Below are 19,418 nucleotides of genomic sequence, written 5' to 3'. Positions count from 1 at the left end.
GATTCATTTTTCAAAAGCAGGAATGTTAAGTCAAAGGCTCTTTAAGCCCTGTCACAGTGCAGAATCAAATGATGCACAGAGCCCTCTCAGTATAACCTGTTGTCCTGCTTTGGACATTTAATAATGGCTTGGATGTAAATTCACATATTTTTTGATGTTATCATTCCAGTCAGTGGATTGTCTTTTGTCTCTTGTCCATTGCATTCTCATATCTAAGACTTGCCGTAAACTTTTCTAATTCTTGCATGTTTTTTTCCTGCAAAAAATTTCACAGTGTAGAAATGTTTATTCTCATGTCCCTTCACATTGGTTTTTCTGTGCAGCTTAAAAGGGGTGAAAGGAATTATCACGTGGACATGCTCAGTAACATCCATCATCAGGGATTGCTATGCTCCTTAATCCTTTCCCAGCCATGCCGTTGCTTAAGAACTAGAGTTTTAGAAAGCCTGGCCCATCTAAGAAGGTCTCCCTTACTACCGATCCCCTTCCTTAATTAGATAGTGGAAGAAACTTAAATTTTATCCTGCCTTATGCTTACAATGGCTATCTTCCATGGGCAATGGAATGCTGTTATTGTTTTTTCCTGAACTGGGTTGACCCCACAGTTAAAAAGGTGAGAGAGCATTCAAGGAATGGCCTAGGGTGGAATGTAGCCTGTCCATGCATAGGTTTGTCTCTGCTGCGCTCCCTCAGGGGATGTAGGTGATAAAAAGATACCCAGAGCCCATTTCTGTTGACTGGGTATCTTGGAAAAACTCATATCATCAAATTTATAAATGGGAAGACCAGTTCTGAAGTCTACATTTGGTAGACTTTTCTTTGAAAAGGATGAAATTGGGAAGACAAGAAGGGATTTCTTTTTAAGTAGAATAGGTGCTAGCTTTTATTAGTGAGTTTAAATTAAAAAAAAAATGTATTGCCCTGGAGATGTTTAGAATATAAATAAGATATTTGCTTGTGGTAAAATTACTAGGCTTGTTGAAATCAGAGGTTTATCTTCTTTCAGACTTGACTTCCCTTTCTAGCTTTGATGGGAAATGATTCGCTGGTAGAGAGTTATGTTTGGGGGCAAGTGTTCTGTTTGTGTGTGGTATAGGCCTGTATGTGACTGCGGGTGTGTTGGTGCAGGCTCAAATGTGTGTGTGTGTGTGTGTGTGCGCGTGTGCGCGTGCGCGCGCGCGCGTGCGCGCGCAGAGGTCAAATAAGGATTATGGGAGTTTAGCTTTGTCACCTTGAGACAAGGTCTCTTGTTGAACCTAGAGCTAGTCTGGCAGCCAGCAGTTGTGAATGAGATTCCTGGCTTCACTCCCTCCCACAGTGGAGAGAGTTAAGAGGCACAGAGACAGCCAAGATCAAACTGTCACATGGCTGCTAAAGATTTGAGCTTGGGCTCTCAAGCTCACATAGCAAGCTCTCTTACTACGGAGCCACTCCTCCAGCCCCACGAGCTGATTTTGACTGTGGAGGGTGGATTTTGTGAAATTAGGGTGGGATGTAGAGAGAAGGCAGATGATGTATAGGCTTCTCTGGGTCATCTGTTCTGCATTCCTCAGTACTCATTCCTGAAATAGTTTATAACCTTTCCCCGGGCAATGTGAGGGTTCATTCAGAAGGAAGTTCCTGGAGTCTATCCTTCAGGAGCATTAAATATTTTTTTCTACAGTTGTGTATTTACATTTTAGTCATCAACTTGTGACTGCTGTCTTCTTATGACTTTATTTTTGGGTTGTTTTGATCTGACTTGTAGTTTAATCTAGTGTGCTTCTATTTTTATGGTTGTCAAAGATTTCTTTCCAGGGTAGCAAATAATACTTTAAAACCAAAAAACAATGTCTAAAATGACTTAATCTTGCCTTTGAAATGTGGGAGATTAGAGAAGCTTGGGGTTTTGATAAATATTTTATAATACCTCTTAATGAAAACTGATTCAGTGTGTCTTCCTGGTTTTGAGTGTGGTTGTTGAAATACTAACATCAGCAGACAAGGTCATGTGACCTCACATCAGGCATAAAAGCTAGAGTTCAGGAGCTTCCACTGGTTGTGTGTCAAGTCAGTCGCACCAAAGTGAAGGTCAGAGGCAATTCCTGGAAGAACACATCATCATACTACCTGTAAGAAACTGAAAATCATCTGTTCTGACTTCTGTTTTGTTCATTTTTAGAAAATTTGATTCTTCTATACTTGTTCCCTTGACCTCATTGTAAAACTTTATTTTTTTTAAGTCAACAGTTTTCACAGTCAATTAAAGCTTTTAAATGGATAGATTATCATTGACATAAATGATAAATAAGGGTTGAAAGCTTAATACACTGTGGTCTTAAGATATACAATGATTCTAATGCAAATGGTTCCAGATAAATACTAGGATGCATCTTGTTAGGATCTTGGATAAGATCTTGCTGTACCTGTCTCCTGTTACTGAATAGAACTAAAATCCCAAAACTGAACAAGGTTGTCATGTGGTGTACAGCCTTGTTCAGTTTAATGTTAATATTCTTACTTACCTGGAGCTTTCTCAAGGGTGAGGGAGGACTTTGGTTTTCTATATTATAAATGAATATGTAGTATACATTTATATTCATTTATATACATTTACATATCCATTTATAATATATATTAATATTATATATTATGTATATTATATAGTCTCTCTCTTATGGAGTTGTTTTTGTTTTATTGTTTGTTTTGTTTTGTTGTTTTGTTTTTTTTTCTGGTCTCCCTTTTCTCTCTCTCTCTCTCTCTCTCTCTCTCTCTCTCACACATATATATATATATAAATTGGGCATGCTTCAGAGAAAGAACACTCTCCCCCTAAAGTTTAAGAACAAAAATTGCCATGTTGTTTTTTTTTTTTTTTTTTTGCATTTGACAGGCTGGGGTCTCTGGGGTCTCTGGGGTCTCTCACTAACTTTTCTCAAGGCCAGTGCATTATCAGTAGAAAGCCATGAAGTACAATCTGATAGCCCTATGATAGACATCTATGTCTTTATGAGAAAAGAAGGGGAAATCCAGGGAAGAGAAGAAAGCTACCATCTCCTAGCACTCTCAGTAAGATGGCAGAAACTATTCTCATGAGAGATTCTAGAAGGTTACAGAAAAGACTGGTGGAAGAGGAAGTTCACCTTTGTGGGTATCTTGAAATTCTGCAGGCACCTATTGTCTCCATGTGACAACTAGGTATGGATCTTAGGTTACTGAGTTTGGAGACCTTTTACAATCAGTGGATGAAGCTGCTGCTGGGAGCTTTGGTCCACTACTCTTATTGTCATTTGAGGAAAGATCACCATGCTAAACTAATGTGTTGTGGTGCTTGAGCGGGAAAGCAGGTTTCTGCTCTTTAGGTGTTTATAATCTAGAGAGGGGTGCCAGATGTGAAATCAATTACACACAGCATAAGGAAGAAAGTAGAAAGAAAGGCTCGAGAGAGGTACAGGTGCTATGTGATAATGATATTGCTCAGAAAGCTTTATTTATGAATTCCCTACAAACAAGTTTAGGCTACTACAACCAGACATGATCTGCTTGTAGCTAATTAGTTTCTTAAAAAAAAATTTTTGTTTTAGAACCTGAGCTTCAACATTTAATCCTGAATGACTCCTGGCAACAACTTGAACATATAACTATCAGCTGTCACTTATAGTAAGATAACCAAACTTGAACCCTTTTTTTTTTGTCTTGGCCTGTGCTGTCAAGTAGCCCCCACTATGAATGGGCAGGCAAGATAAGCTGAGTCCTCAAAAATGGTATAGAGAGCCAGGTAGTGGTGGCTCATGCCTTTAATCCCAGAACTTGGGAGGCAGAGGAAGGTGGATTTCTGAGTTCGAGGCCAGCCTGGTCTACAGAGTGAGTTCCAGGACAGTCAGGGCTACACAGAGAAACCCTGTCTTGAAAAACAAACAAACAAACAAACAAACAAACAACAACAAAATGGTATACAGAGTATTCACATGCTGCATTTTAGAACAGGAAAAGAATAATCACAATTTCTAAGGAAAAGTCCTCATTGGTGAAGTCTGTACCAATTTTCCCAAATAGACACTCCCCAGAGAAACTCCCAAAAAATCTATCCTGTAACTTCCTGGTTGGTCTCTCAAGCAGTCAGAAAGGTTGAAAAGGTTTTTGCCTCCATTCTGAGTTAGTCAGGATACTTGGATGTCTTGGGTATTTCTCTATTGCTGTGCAGCAACACCATAAGTTGTCTTAACTTATAAAAGATGGCATTTAACTGGGGGCTTATGTACAGCTTCGGAGAGTGAGTCCATGACCATCATGGTGAAATACATGGCAGTAGGTAGGTAGGCGTGTTACTGGAGCAGTAGCTTAGAGCTTACATCTTATCTACAATTTAGAGGCAGAGATAGAGATAGAAAGACAGAGACAGACTAGGAATGGTGTAGGCTTTTGAAACTCCAAGTCCAACCTATTAATTTATCTCCTCCAATAAGGCCACACTTTCTATTCCTTTTCAAACAGTTCTACTAACTGTGAACTTAGCATTTAAATATATGAGCTTATGGGGGCCATTGTCTTTCTATCCTCCACACTGGGATTTCTCTACTATGCATGAATTTGATGTTTCCAGATATACTGCTGAAATCCTTAATGGTAAGATCTTCCTTCACAATTCACATGGTGACCACAGATCAATGACTGGCAACTGTAGCCCCGTCTGTCTTTGAAAATTAGAATGCCTGGAATGTTGCTTCCTTGGGGACTGTGGGACAGGGCAGTGACTGACTGCTTATCTCAATCAAAGTCAAGGGGGATGGATGGACTCAGGGAGAGTAAAGAAGAGAAATATTGTTTGTTGTTCAAGGGTAGTTTAGGCAAATAGGCCATTATATTAGAAAAGATCTTAAAGTCTATAAAAATGACTAACTGGCTTGTGGAAAAGCCAATTTGTTGCCTGTTTAACTAATTTAATTTGAGGTCATGGCTAGACATTGGCATTAAAGAGCTAAATACAGAAAGGAGTTCAAGATTATGTTTTTTTTTTTCCTTTCCTAGATTCTGTGATGCCATGCCTCTGTTTAACTCACTGCTGCTTTTTCTTTCTTTCTTCCTTCCTTTCTTTCTTTTCTTTTCTTTTTTTTTTTAAGTCTTTGTGACTAGCTCAAATGAAAACTGTGAAGTGTATTTTAAGGATAAAGGGAAAAACCCTCAGACCCTTAGAAGTTAGACAATCAGGCCTCACAGCAAGGAAGGGTAAGTACATCTAGTGAAAGGAGCAGCCTGTGAGCTTAGTTTTCTCTAATGTTTTGTTCAAAGGAAAGGACACAAGGCAGCTCTGCAGGAGATTTCCACCATAGGAGAATTCTAGCATTGTGCTGGTACCAGAGTCAACCTTGTTTTCCTAGCCTTTCCACCTTAGTTCAGAACTCCAAGCATGGATACCACAGGCTACTTAAATGTCCATCTAGTTCTGGAAGCAATGAATGACCAGGAAGGGTAGTACACAATGAACAAAGAGCACCCTTCTCAGGATCAGATGATGAAGCACAGTGTGATGAATTAGGGCATTGGTTTGTGAATTAATTCATTGATCCTACTATGTAATGATTTTACTTAGGGACAATATGTTAGTAACCTATATCCATAGTAAAAATTTTTTAAGTAACTTGAAGTCATGGCAATAACTCCATTTTTACTCTTACAACACCTGAACTTTTTACAGTGATTCAAATAAAAATAATATGTATATTTATTATAACAAATTGGAACCAATGTACTTACTGATTATCATGTGCCAGGCATAGCACTGAACCTTTGGCAAACCTGTAATCCCTCATAAGCTACCCTCATGAATAACATTATCCTTATGTTCCAGATGAAAAGGCAGGTTTCAAACATTATGGTACAATGTTGAAAAGTAGTTTGTTTTGCAGCAGTGTGTTCCCCGGACATAGACTCTTTCCAGTCACTCTGTTGACGTGTAGTCACTCAATAAACCATTAATTAAGATGTTATGATGAAATCTGCAGAATTGAGTCAATTTTCATTTAGGACTTATTAGAGGTCCAAAGAGATACCTTAAAAAAAAAAGCCATAGCAAACAGATGAATATATTGTTGTCAACTCAACGATAAGGTTGAGAAAAGTCAGCTTTAAATTGTGGGACCAACTGAGCACCACTGATATGGTCAGTTTTCAAGCAAGATGATTAAGAATGAGAGGAAAAAGTTATATGGAAAGAAAGATCAAATTATAGAACAGTGTGCTTTCATTTTGCAATACAAATGTGGATTTAGATCGTTTGCCCTCTATGTCTGCTTGTTTCTTACGGATTCAACCATCTGTGTGGTGGTTTAAATGAGAATATTTTTCATGGGTTCCTGTATTTGAATGCTTGGTCCCCATGTCATTGGAACTGTTTGGGGGAGGGTTAGGAGGTATGGCTTTGCTGGAGGAAGAAGTCAGTAGAGTCTAGCTTTAAAGGTTCTCACTATTCTAGTTTTCTTTCTCTGCCTCATACTTGGGGCTCAAGATGTGAGTTTTCACCTTGCACTCCTCCCACCATGCTTGCTTGCTATGGTGCTGATGGATTCTAATCTCTCTAGAACCATAAACCTAAATAAGTCCTCTTATATGTCACATTGGGCATGAAGTTTCATCCCAGAAAAAAAGTAAATGATACAAACTGCATTTAAAATAATTTTAATTGTTCTGAACATGTAAAACCATCCCCTTTATTATTATTTTCTCAATGATTCAATGTAAAAAACTTACATTGTGTTATATTTTATAGGTTATATAACACTTACATTGTGTTATATTTTATAGGTTATTCAGAGATTGATGTATCAGGGAGAACTGCGTTGGTTACATGCAAATACTAAGTCACTGGAACATATAACTCCACAAAGAGTGCCCCATGATTGCATGAGTGCTGCATGATTTGTAAGACCTAAAATGTTAAAGATGTTAGGTCATCTATCACTTTATACACACTAAGAAAGACTAGAATGCTATCAATTAACACACTGCTAATTAAAAGGCACTCGGATATCTGAATGGGAAGGAAGAGTGTACACACTGTACATTATGTGGAAAAGATATGGTGATATTATTGAAGATTTCTGAGAGGCAAGGCTCTGGTTTATTTATTCTGGCTACTTGTGTGTGTGTGGAAATTCCCCATATGACCCTGTCTCTCTGCCCGACTCTGACCCCAGTCTCAAAGGCCAAAGTGAGTGATTCTCAGCTTCAGAAGTACCAGTTTTAAGACCTCTTGGCATTTTCTGTGTCAGGTTTCAAGCCTTGAATTCAGGATGTGAGGATAAAGGTAACCATTGTACCTCTCCTGGCATTTGAAGCCTCTGCCAGAACTCCAGGGCCATAGTAAACACAATACCGTAGCAGATTAGATAAGAACTATGAGCAGATGAAAGAAAAGCAGTTGAGTTATGGAGGTCCATGAAAAATAACACATCGGTCTGAGGGACAAATTAAGTAAATGTGCAGAGTGTAGGGTACTAAACTCTACTACTAAACTAAACATGTAGATAAACATGTTTATATCTTTAATTTCCTTGCGTCTCTTTATTTTAGATTCTTTGCTCTTTTAAAGGCAACCATAAATCCTATAGTAATGAGATTAGCTTGATAGTTTATCCCTTTGATAATAGACATATTTTGAGGTTATTTTTTTACCACTGTTGTGAAGAAAAATATAATTAATAAATATTACAGTCTGAAATCTATTATTTATGACATGATAAATTTCCATTTAAGCTGTTTTATTGCATTCCTTCTTTTTTTAAGCCGTGGGACAATTTTGTGCTTTTTCTGAAAGACTATACCTTTCTTCCCTTGCTTGGTTATATAGCTGGATATATTCACTTCACTAGTATAGTACAAGGTTATTTTGTATTTCAAAGAAATCTGAAATTCCCTAACTTTTGCTAACAGTGTATCACTGATTCAAAAACAGTTTATGATCATCTCAACATATCATAGAATCTACTGTCTGTAGAGCTTCAGTCAGTGTAGGCCACAAAGTCAATACCAAATCCACAGGGGTGGTTGAAAGGATACTTTGAGAATAAGAAAGTGCCAATAGCCAATTTCCTCACAGAGTTGAAGGTGACACTTTAACCTAAATCTCATCTCTTGATTTAAAAATACATTGATGACTCCTATTCCAGCAGATACATGGAAGCACTGGTCTCCTGTAGTAGTCGTAGTAGTAATAGTACTGATTCTAGTAATATAGGACTGAGAAGTGGTGAGGGCACAAGGGCTCTGTCATCATACACTGCTATTGCTGAAGAAGATTAATACATGTGTTACTGAATTCAGCTCTTTCCTGCCCCACTATCTCATGGGATAATGCTGCCAGAAGAATGCTTTCCACATGTGAGCCCCATTGGCTTTTGATTTCTCAGCCTCTAGGACCATAAGACATAAAAACCTCTGTTTTTATAAATTAATTTAGTTACTTCCCTCCCCTCATCCCTTGCTGCCTGCAGCAGGGAGGAGATCTGGAGATAAGTTGGAGACCTGGTCCTATCCATAACTAGCTGTAGCACTTAGGAGAGCAGGCCCCGTGGCATTGGGTGAGCTAGCCAGAGCAGTGCTGGAGAGCTCACTCTGGTGGTGCAGGTGTAGGAAAGCTAGGAACTTACTAACCCAGCTACCTCCCATGGCCCAGTCCAGGGCTTTGACTTGGCCCACTCCAACATCTACCACATCTATGGTCTGTTGGAGCACAAACAAGTATAAAATACAGACAAGGACATAGGCTTTGTAGCTAGACTAACCTTAATTCATTAACTTGGTACTGTGGGACCAAAACAATAACTCTTCTGTTGGATCAGGATTCATTTATATGTGTGACTTAAATGTAACATCTCAGGTTAGTTTTTGGTATTTCAAAAGCAGACATATGGCCATTTGACTGCTGCTTTACAGTCTATTTGGATTCCAAAGTTCTCACATGACCAACAGTACTCTATTTATTCTATTGATGTTACTACATAAATGTAGCATATATGTAACCACACACATGTAAAACATATGTAAGTATACACATCTAACATGTGTGTAACCACACACATGTAATATGTATGCATGGATGTTTTTGTTTGTTTTGTTTTTATTTCAAGATGGTAGTCCCACCAGCAATTGATGAATGTTCCCCTGACACCTTATCGTCTCCAGCATGACCTGTTATTTGACCTTGGCCACTGTGACTGGCTTAAGATGAAATCTCAAAGTAGTTTTTCTTGTTTGTTTGTTTTGTTTTTCTAGACAGAGTTTCTCTGTATAGCCCTGGCTATCCTGGAACTCACTTTGTAGACCAGGCTGGCCTTGAATTCAGAAATTCCCCTGCCTCTTCCTCCCGAGTGCTGGGATTAAAGGTGTGCATCACCAAGCCCAGCTCAAAGTAGTTTTGATTTGCATTTCCCTGTTGACTAAGGATGCTGACCAGTTTTTAAAGAGTCAGGTGTTTGTGTTTCATCTTTTGCGAATTCACTGTTTAGATATGTACCCATGTTGTAATCGGGTTATTTGTAATCGGGTTATTTGCTTTTTTGATATCCAGATTATATTTGTTTGCTTGTTATTTACTTCTTTATATAATTTGAATATTAGACCTCTATCAGATGTGTAGTTGTCTAGCATGCATATATATATATATATATATATATATATATATATATATANATAGTGGTTACCTATATGTTACTTTTATGTAGTAACATCAATAGAATAAATAGAGTACTGTTGGTCATGTGAAAACTTTGGAATCCAAATAGACTGTAAAGCAGCAGTCAAATGGCCATATGTCTGCTTTTGAAATACCAAAAACTAACCTGAGATGTTACATTTAAGTCACACATATAAATGAATCCTGATCCAGCTGAAGAGTTATTGTAGAAAAGAGACATAGGAGACAGAGGCAGGTGGATTTCTGAGTTCGAGGCTAACCTGGTCTACAGAGTGAGTTCCAGGACAGCCAGGGCTACACAGAGAAACTCTGTCTCGAAAAAAACCAAACAAAAAAAGAAAGAAAAAAAAGAGAAAAAAATCTTTTCTCATTCTGTAGCTTGTTGCTTTCTACAAATGATGTTATCCTTTGCCATACAGAAACTTTTCAGTTTAATGAGATTCCATTTACTAATTGTTGATCTTAATGCTCTGTTCAGAAAGAGTTTCCTTGTGGCAGTGAGTTCAAAGCTATTCCTTAGTTTCTCTTCTATCAGATTCGGTGTATCTGGCCTTCTCTTGAGGCTTTGATCCATTTGGAGTTTAGTTTGGTACGGGGTGGTAAATTTTGATCTGTTTGCATTCTTATAGATGCAGACATTTATTTGGCCAGCATCATTTGATGAAGATGTTGTCTTTTTTTCAAGTATGTATTCTGACTTCCTTATCAAAAAACAGGTTTTCATAGGTGTGTGGACTTATGGCTGGGTTTTCAGTTCTATTAGGTTGATCAGCATCTCTGTTTTTGTGCCAATACTATAGCTCTGTAGTACAATTTGAGATCAGGATTGGTGATATTTCCAGCAGTTCTTCATTATTCTGAAATTTTTTTTTAGCTATCGTGCATGTGTGTGTGTGTGTGTGTGTGTGTGTTTTCAAATGAAGCTGAAAATTGTCTTTTAATTTCTGTAAAGACTGTTTTGGAATTTGGATAGGGGATGTAGATTGCTTTTGGTAAGATGGAAGTTTTCACTATATTAATCCTACTGATTCACAAGCAAGGTCAAGATCTTCCCATCATCTGATATCTTCTTTGACTTGTTTTTTTTAAATGTCTTAAGAGAGCAAACTTGTACAGTCAGCATGAAATTAGTGTGGCAGTTTAGTTTATTTGTTCTTGGTTTAATTGTGGTAGGATACACACACACACACACACACACACATATATATAAAAGTTTATGCTCTTTTTCAGGCTTCCCAACTTAGTGAAGTACAGGTTTCTGAAGTATGTCCTTATGATTCTCTTCATTTTCTTGCTATCTGTTGTATGACCCCTTTTATCTCTAATTTTATTAATTTGGATCAACTCTCTCTTTTAGATCATTTGGCTAAAAGTTTATTGATCACTCATTTTCTCAAAGGAAAAAAAAGTTCATTTCATTGTTTATTTTAGTCCTCAATTTGCATATTTCTTACCATCTCCTCCTTTGGGGTATTATTTTTTCTTTTTGTTATAGAGCTCTTAGATAATGTTGTTAAACTACTAATATGAACCCTCCAGTTTTTTTATGTAGACACTTAATGCTCTGACCTTGCCCCTTACAACTATTTCATTGCATTCCCTAAGTTTGGGTATGTTGTATTTTCACTTTCATTCAATTCTAGAAAGTTTAAATTTATTTCTTAATTTCTTCCTTGACCCATTTTTTATTCAGTAGAGAATTGTTCAGTTTCCATGAGTTTGTAAGCTTTCTGTTGTTTCTGCTATTGTCAGGCTTTCATCTGTGGTGCTGATATTATTGTACTTAAAAGTTTTGCTGGGAACAGTAGTTTCTTCTGGCATCTATGCTCTTTTAAAGTTAAATTCTCCATTGAGATGTCCAATGATATTACCATACGTCTGCAGTTATTTGTTATTTTAGTTTTATTCCCTTGCAGCTTTTAATATTAGTTGACCTGTACATTAGTGTTTTGATTATTTATGTCAAGGGAAATTTATTTTCTAGTACAACCTATTTGGTCTTATCATGTATATTTCTTGTACCTTGATAGGCATCTCTTTTGTAGTGTTAAGGACTTTTTTTTCTATAATTTTCTTGAAATTTTTTTCTGTGCTTTGAATTGTATTTCTTCTTCTTCTTCCTCTTCCTCTTCCTCTTCCTCTTCCTCTTCCTCTTCCTCTTCCTCTTCCTCTTCCTCTTCTTCTTCTTCTTCTTCTTCTTCTTCTTCTTCTTCTTCTTCTTCTTCTTCTTCTTCTTCATTTCTATTATTTGTATATTTTGTCTTTTCTTAGTGTACCAACTTTCCTGGGATTTTTTTTTTTTTTGGAGGTATCCATTTCTTGTATTGTGTCTTCGCTGCCCGAGATTCTTTCTTCCATCTCTTTTTAAAAATTAATCACTTTATTCATTTACATTTCAAATGATATTTCCCTTCCTAGTTACCCCTTCACAAACACCTCATTCCACCCCCCACCCTCCACTTGGCCTCTGTGAGGGTGCTCTTCCACCCAGTCATCTACTCCCGCTTCACTGCTCTAGCATCCCTTACACTGGGGCATCAATCCTCCACAGGACCAAGGGCCTCCCCTCCCATTGATATCAGATAAGGCCATTCTCTGCTACAAACATATCAGGAGCCATGGCTCCCTCTATGCATACTCTTTGTTTGGTGGTTTAGTCCATGGGAAATCTGAGTGGTCCAGTTAGTTGATATTGTTCTTCCTATGGTGTTGCAATCCCCTTCAGCTCCTTCAGCCCGTCTAGCTCTTCCATTGGGGTTCCTGGGCTCAGTCCGATGGTTGGCTGTGAGTATCTGCATCTGTATTGGGCAGGTGCTGGTAGAACCTCTCAGGGAACAGGCATACAAGGTTCCTGTCAGCAAGTGCTTCTTGGCATCAGCAATAGTGTGGGGGGTTGGTGTCTGCAGATGGAATGGATCCCTAGGTGGGGCAGCCTCTAGCTAGCCTTTCCTTCAGTCTCTGTTCCATTTTTTTTTTTTTTTTTGTCTCTGTCTTTCCTTTGGACAGGAGCATTTCTGGGTTAAAATTTTGAGATGGGTGGGTGACCCCATCCCTCAACTAGGTTCCATACCTATCTATTGGAGGTAGTCTCTACAGGTTGTACCTCCCCTTTGTTGGGTATTTCAGCTAAAGTTATCACCATTGGGTCCTATGAGCCTCTTGCTTCCCTGGAGTCTGGGACTTTCTAGTGGCTACCCCCAGTTTCCCATCCCCCACTGCTACATGTTTTGATTCAGTTTCCTGCATCTCTCCTGTCCCTTCTAATATCTGATCCTGCCCCCCTTTTCTCCTCCCCCTCCTCTCTCCTTCCCAGGTTCCTCCCTCCCTCTACCTCCTGCGACTGTTTTGTTCCACATTCTAGTTAGGATTGAAGTATCTACACTTTGGTCTTCCTTCTTAAGCTCCATATGGTTTGTGTGTTGTATTATGGGTATTCTGAGCTTTTGAGCTAATATCTACTTATCAGTGAATGCATACCATGTGTATTCTTTTGTGTCTGAGTTACCTTACTCAGGATATTTTTTAGTTCCATCCATTTTTTTGTTTTGTTTCGTTTTTTGAGACAGGTTTTCTCTGTATAGCACTGGCTGTCCTGGAACTCACTCTGTAGACCAGGCTGGCCTCGAACTCAGTAATCCACCTGCCTCTGCCTCCCAAGTGCTGGGATTGAAGTAACTGTTTTTAATATCTAAGTAGTACTCCATTGTGTAAATGTACTACATTTTCTGTATCCATTCTTTGGTTGAGAAACATCTGGGTTGTTTCCAGCTTCAGTCTATTAAAATAAGGATGGCATGAACATAGTGGAGCATGTGTCTTTTTTATATGTTGAAGCATGGTTTGGGTATATGCCCAGTAGTGGTATAGCTGGGTCTTCAGGTAAAACTATTTCCAATTTTCTAAGGAACTGACAGATTGATTTCCAAAGTGGTTTTACCAGCTTGCAGTCTGAGAAGCAATGGAGGAGTGCTCTTCTTTCTCCACATCCTTACCAGCATCTGTTATCACCTGTGTTTCTCCCCACCCCAACCCCTTGGCCATTCTGATTGGTGTGAGGTGGAGTCTCAGGGTCATTTTGATTTGCATTTCCCTGATGACTGTGAATGTTAAATATTTCTTTAAGTGTTCTCAGACATTCAAGATTCCTCAATTGAGAATTCTTTGTTTAGTTATGTACCCCATTTTTAATAGGGTTATTTGGCTCTCTGGAATCTAACTTCTTGAGATCTTTGTATATATTGGATATTAGCCCTCTATCAGATGTAGGGGTGGTAAAGATCTTTTCCCAATCTGTTGGTTGTCATTTTGTCCTATTGACAGTGTCCTTTGCTGTACAGAAGCTTTGCAATTTTATGAGGTCCCATTTGTCTATTCTTGATCTTACAGCACAAGCCATTGCTGTTCTGTTCAGGAAATTTCCCCACGTGCCCATGTGTTTGGGGTTCTTTTCCACTTTCTCTTCTATTAGATTCACCATATCTGCTCTTAGGTGGAGGTCCTTGATCCACTTGGACTTGAACTTTTTACAAGTATATAAGAATAGATCAATTTGCATTATTCTACATGTGGACTGCCAGTTGAACCAGCAGCATTTGTTGAAAATGCTGTCTTTTTTCCCACTGGATGGTTTTAGCTCCTTTGTCAAAGATCAAGTAACCATAGTTCTGTGGGTTCATTTCTGGGTCTCAATTATATTCCATTGATCTACCTGCTTGTCACTATACCAATACCATGCAGTTTTTATCACTATTGGTCTGCAGTACAACTTGAGGTCAGGGATGGTGATTCCCCCCAGATGTTCTTTTATTGTTGAGAATATTTTTTGCTATCCTGTTTTGTTTTTTGTTTTTTGTTTTTTTTTTTTTTGTCACTCCAAATGAATTTGAGAATTGCTCTCTAACTCTACAAAGAATTGATTTGGAATTTTGATGGGGATTGCATTGAATCTGTAGATTGCTTTTGGCAAGATGGCCATTTTTACTATATTAATCCTGCCAATCCATGAGCATGGGAGATCTTTCCACCTTCTGAGGACTTCTTCAATTTATTTCTTCAGAGACTTGACATTCTTGTCATACAGATCTTTCATTTAATTTGGTTAGAGTCAAACAAAAGTATGTAATATTATTTGTGACTATTGTGAAGGGCATAGTTTGCCTAATTTCTTTCTTGGCTGGTTTATCCTTTGAGTAGAGGAAGGCTACTAATTTGTTTGAGTTAATTTTGTATCCAACCACTTTGCTAAAGTTGTTTATCAGGTTTAGGAGTTCTCTGGTGGAATTTTTCAGGTCACTTATGTATTCTATCATATCATCTGCAAATAGTGATATCTTAACTTCCTCCTTTCCAGTTTGTATCCCTTTGACCTCCTTTTGTCATTTAATTGCTCTGGCTAGAACTTCAAGAACTATTGAATAGATAGGGAGAGAGTGGACAGCCTTGTCTTGGCTATTGGTTTGCTGTATAATGCTTTTATTATGTTGAGGTATGGGCCTTGAATTCCTGATCTCTCTAATACTTTTAACATAAGGAAGTATTGTATTTTGTCAAAGGTTTTTATGCCATCTAATAATTTGATCATGTGATTTTTTCTTTGAGTTTGCTTATATAGTGGATTATGTTGATGGATTTCTGTATATTGAATCTTCCATCTCTTATATTCTCTTGGTTAGTCTTACCTGTGAGTTTTTTGTTTGGGTTCTTCAAGTTTTTATTTCTAATTTTTCCTCATGTTTTTGGTTTTGTCTTTGTGGTTCTATTCCTTCTTTAGTATCTTCATCTTTCTCATCATTTTATTCCACTGGTCATATTTTTATAGACTTCATTAAATGATTATCCATTTCTTCTAACATATCTTTGAACATATCCTTTTTTTTTCTTCAAGAGAATAAGACTTTATTGAAATATTAGGTTTAAAAATTTGGGGGCTGGGAAGATGAGATGGCTCAGTGGTTAAGAGCACTGGTTGTTTTTCCATAGCACTTTGGTTCAATAGCACCCACATGGCTACTCATGTTGTCCAGTTCCAGGGGACCTGATGCCTTCATCTGGATCCCAAATGTACTCATACATACTATACATACAAGAAGGAAAAATGAAGTCAACTGTGCTTGACAAACCAGCAATGGTGCCTGGAGACCCTAGATAGGCATCTCTGCCCTGGGCACTTTCTTGTATGCCAGTCCAACAGGGAAACTAACCTGGCCATGTTGGTTCTACTGAGATACCACAACCAAAGAAGCCCAAGAGCATCTATCTAACAATTGTTTACAATTTGAAGGCTAATCCATTTTACCCAGGGTTAACTAGAGCACACAGGCATGGTGCTAGAAGTATTATTTCCTTCTAAACTGGGGACTAAGCAAACATGAACCTTTCGAGTTAATGCACATTACTGGCACACCTGTAATCTCAGCTTCTGGGAGATGAGAGATCCACATCCTTGGTTTGCTAACAGCCAGTTTGGGTTGACAGCCTGTTAAAACCAAACCAAGCCTGCAGCTGGAATTTATTATCCCCTCCCCCAATCTAATTATATACAGTAAGTAGGCTTGGGTCTATTACAGTAATTGATAGGGATCTGGCAAGTGAATATATCCTTAATAGCTATTTTGATGTCCTTTTCTTGTGCTTCAGCTATACTGCATTTCTCAGGGCCTACTGTAGTAGGGTTGCTTGAGACATATGCCATGGGTATAAATGATTATGTTTTTGTGCTGGTGTCTAGGCATCTGGATTTGGGGAGATTGTGATTCTATGTGTTGGTTTATGGTCTTGTCTATATTGTATGGGTCTTTTGTTCCTTGTTTTCTGTTTCCCTTTCTTGTATTGGCTGTGGCTTGTTTGGTAAGGAGTACTTCTAACACCCTGCAAGTGTGTCTCCTGGGGTTCTTGGAAGGAATATATTTCTATGCATCCGACCCTTACATAACAGACTAGGACTGGGCCAGAAGAGCTTGTGTGAAATGGTCCACAGGAAGGAGGAAAACTGGGTCTGCCATGAGGTTTGGCAGAGTCCCCAGAGAGTGCAGTCAGACAGGAGGTACCAGCCCCTCTAAGGAGTTTGCTTGAGGGCTGGAGATGAGACTGGAGAGTTTTAAATGTAGGACAGAAAAGACAGTGAAGACTGCTGAGCCCCATTTTTTCTAAAATAAATAAATAAATAAACTGATCTACATATTCTAGGACCTGATCTTTCATTAATCATTTACATAGAAGATACATTCTGATGTGTGACTTGCCTCTCTGTCTCTGGTAGTGTTTAGGAGAGAGACATTCTTAATCTTTCTTGCATATTTTGCTCTGTGTCTTGTTAGAGAAATCTTGTACTTTCCAAAGGTTGTTATATATGAACTGGTTGTCTTCTAGGATTTTCAGTTTTGTCCTGTGAGTCACGTAGTATGTGTGTATTATTGTTTCCACAGGGATAATACTATTGGCAGGATGGTTATTACAAGACTCTCCTATTACTGCAGATGTATAAATGGTAACTCTGCCACATACCATTTCAAAAATAAGTAAAGTTTCTGAACATATTTGTGGGTATGCTCTGGGTTCTCCAGGCACCACAGGCCAGTGAAAGTGTCAGCCAGATGGCTCAAGGCCCTCCCAGGTATTAAGCATCTTAAGCATGAAGGCCTCTTTATCACACGAAAAAGTTATAGATTGAGTTATTGTGGAGTTAATCTGTGGTACAAGGACAGCATCAGAACCCCAAATGCTTCCCACTTTTTCTTCTCTGGACAACCATGTACTACTGTGTTTCCTTAAAGCATGACTGTTCTAGCCTCTGCATGTTATCAGACCAAAAATAGAAAATATTTTCTGGCCTCAGGGTATTTGTAAGCAAAGTGCATCTAAGCAGTCAGGTCCCATGCCTCCCACTAAAGATTATAAGTTCTCAGTGAAAGGGTTTGTTTTAATTGTATGCATTCATCCATTTTTCCATTCATATTTATTTATGTAATCTGTCATTCAGCTCTGAGTTGGAAAAATAATCAAGTTGCCTTGAGACTGCTGCTGGGAAGGAAGGCTTATCTGAAGTCTCACATCATGTCTCTCTCCCTGGGTGGGCTACAGACTCTACTCCCTGAATCCATGAGACAGTGAAAGGTGAACTTATATGACACAGACAAATTCTATGACAGCTTACTTTGTTCACATTTTTAAAATCATGTATTTTATTTTCAGAATTATGAGTATAAGTATGCATTGGAGAGGGATGTGTACATGTGAGTGCAGGCACCCTGGGAGTCCAGAAGAGGGCATGGGATACCCTCAAGCTGGAGTTTACAGGGAGCTGTGAGCTATCTGAGTCAGGGACTGAACTCAGGCCCTCCATAAGAGTGGTACGTGTTAGTAACCGCTAGACAGGCTCTCCAGCCCCTTGTTTACATTCTGGATACCCCTTTTCATTCACATTTTTTAAAAAAATTGTTTCTTTTGTTTTAGACTTATCAATATTTGCTTTCTTTTGCTTTAGACTTATCAATAAGTGCTGCTTGGAGATCATCACAAGTTTAGGATTAGGGCTTTGTTCTTGGTTTTAGTTTAGTTTTGTTTTCTTTTGTTTTTGGTTGTTTTTTGGGGGGGGGCGGGTGTCAGAATTTTGGTTGGTTTTCAGTGTGAGGGTAAATCAGTATATGGAGTCTTTAGGGTTGCAGAAATGGACAATGGCTGAATGCATAATCCTTACTTTATGCGTTGTCACTTTTGCCTAAAGGCTTGTTGGAGACGGAACCGCTACAAGGAAGAGATGGGGATGCAGTAGGCAGTGCTGACTTCTCTAGCATGCTCTCTGAGGAGGAGAAGGAAGAGCTAAAGGCAGAGTTAGTTCAGGTATGTTTAGCAATCTTCTCTTTCTACCTTTAGTTCACACCAGGACCCATATTGCAATTGTGCTATCTTTCCTGTAATAAATAATAAATAATAAATGGATACACTGCAGAATGATTCATTTTTCCAAGGTGTTTTTGTAATGCTGGCAGTGGTAAAGTGGGTGGCTATACTGCTTTCATATTGTTATACTAACAATAACAGTTAGTGTTAAGTATGTGCTTCTTGTTTTCCTTAGTATGGAGATGTTGTGTGACTGTTAATCACTTATGAACCAGATGGAATGTATTGAAAACCATGGCACAAATCAGGTGTGAGGTTGCACATGCTTGTTAATCTCGCTTTCAGGAATCTGGGGCAAGAAGATGAAGAACTGGAGGTCAGCTTGGGATATGGGATGAATTCTAGGCTAGCTTGGGCTACATAATCAGACCTTGTCTCAAAAAACATAACCAAAGTAACCGCAACACAGGTGTAACCTCGAGAGGAATTCTTCAAAATTTTTATTATTTAAATGAAAATTTCAATCATGAGAGCAGCTAGTTGGACTCTTTTGCACAAGAATAAGGCCCTGGGAGTGGGGAAATAAGCTACAATTAATTAGGGTTTAATTAGAACTTTAGCAGCTGTTGTAGGAGCCCATCCTAGAGAAAATGCCAGGCTCATCCTATATACAGGTCTGTAGCGAGCCTTTTGTTGGTGGTCTCTTCTCAACCATTGACTCACTGCGTAGAGGTTGTGATGGTTTGTATATTCTTGGACCAGGGAATGGAACCATTTGGAGGTTTGGACTTGTTGGAATAGATGTGACCTGGTTGGACTAGGTGTATCACTGTGGGTGTGGGCTTAAGACCCTCACCCTAGTTGCCTGGAAGTCAGTCTTCTGCTAGCAGCCTTTGGATGAAGACATAGA

The 19,418-nt window shown here is 38.6% G+C and overlaps 1 protein-coding gene across 6 annotated transcripts in view; it reads left to right on the top strand.

Annotated features, from left to right (window-relative positions):
• The window catches only part of Tpd52l1 (TPD52 like 1), a 102,402-nt gene that overhangs the window by 40,697 nt on the left and 42,287 nt on the right, over window positions 1-19,418 (top strand). For all 6 annotated transcript variants that reach the window (XM_029482820.1, XM_021174186.2, XM_029482818.1 and 3 more), the window contains exon 2: window positions 18,393-18,508. In XM_029482820.1, the coding sequence (XP_029338680.1) occupies window positions 18,393-18,508 (116 nt within the window). The remainder of the gene's footprint in view (window positions 1-18,392; window positions 18,509-19,418) is intronic.

This window comes from Mus caroli, chromosome 10 (assembly GCF_900094665.2).
Source record: "Mus caroli chromosome 10, CAROLI_EIJ_v1.1, whole genome shotgun sequence".
Lineage (NCBI taxonomy): Eukaryota > Metazoa > Chordata > Mammalia > Rodentia > Muridae > Mus > Mus caroli.
This window is presented reverse-complemented; position numbering and strand designations above follow the sequence as displayed.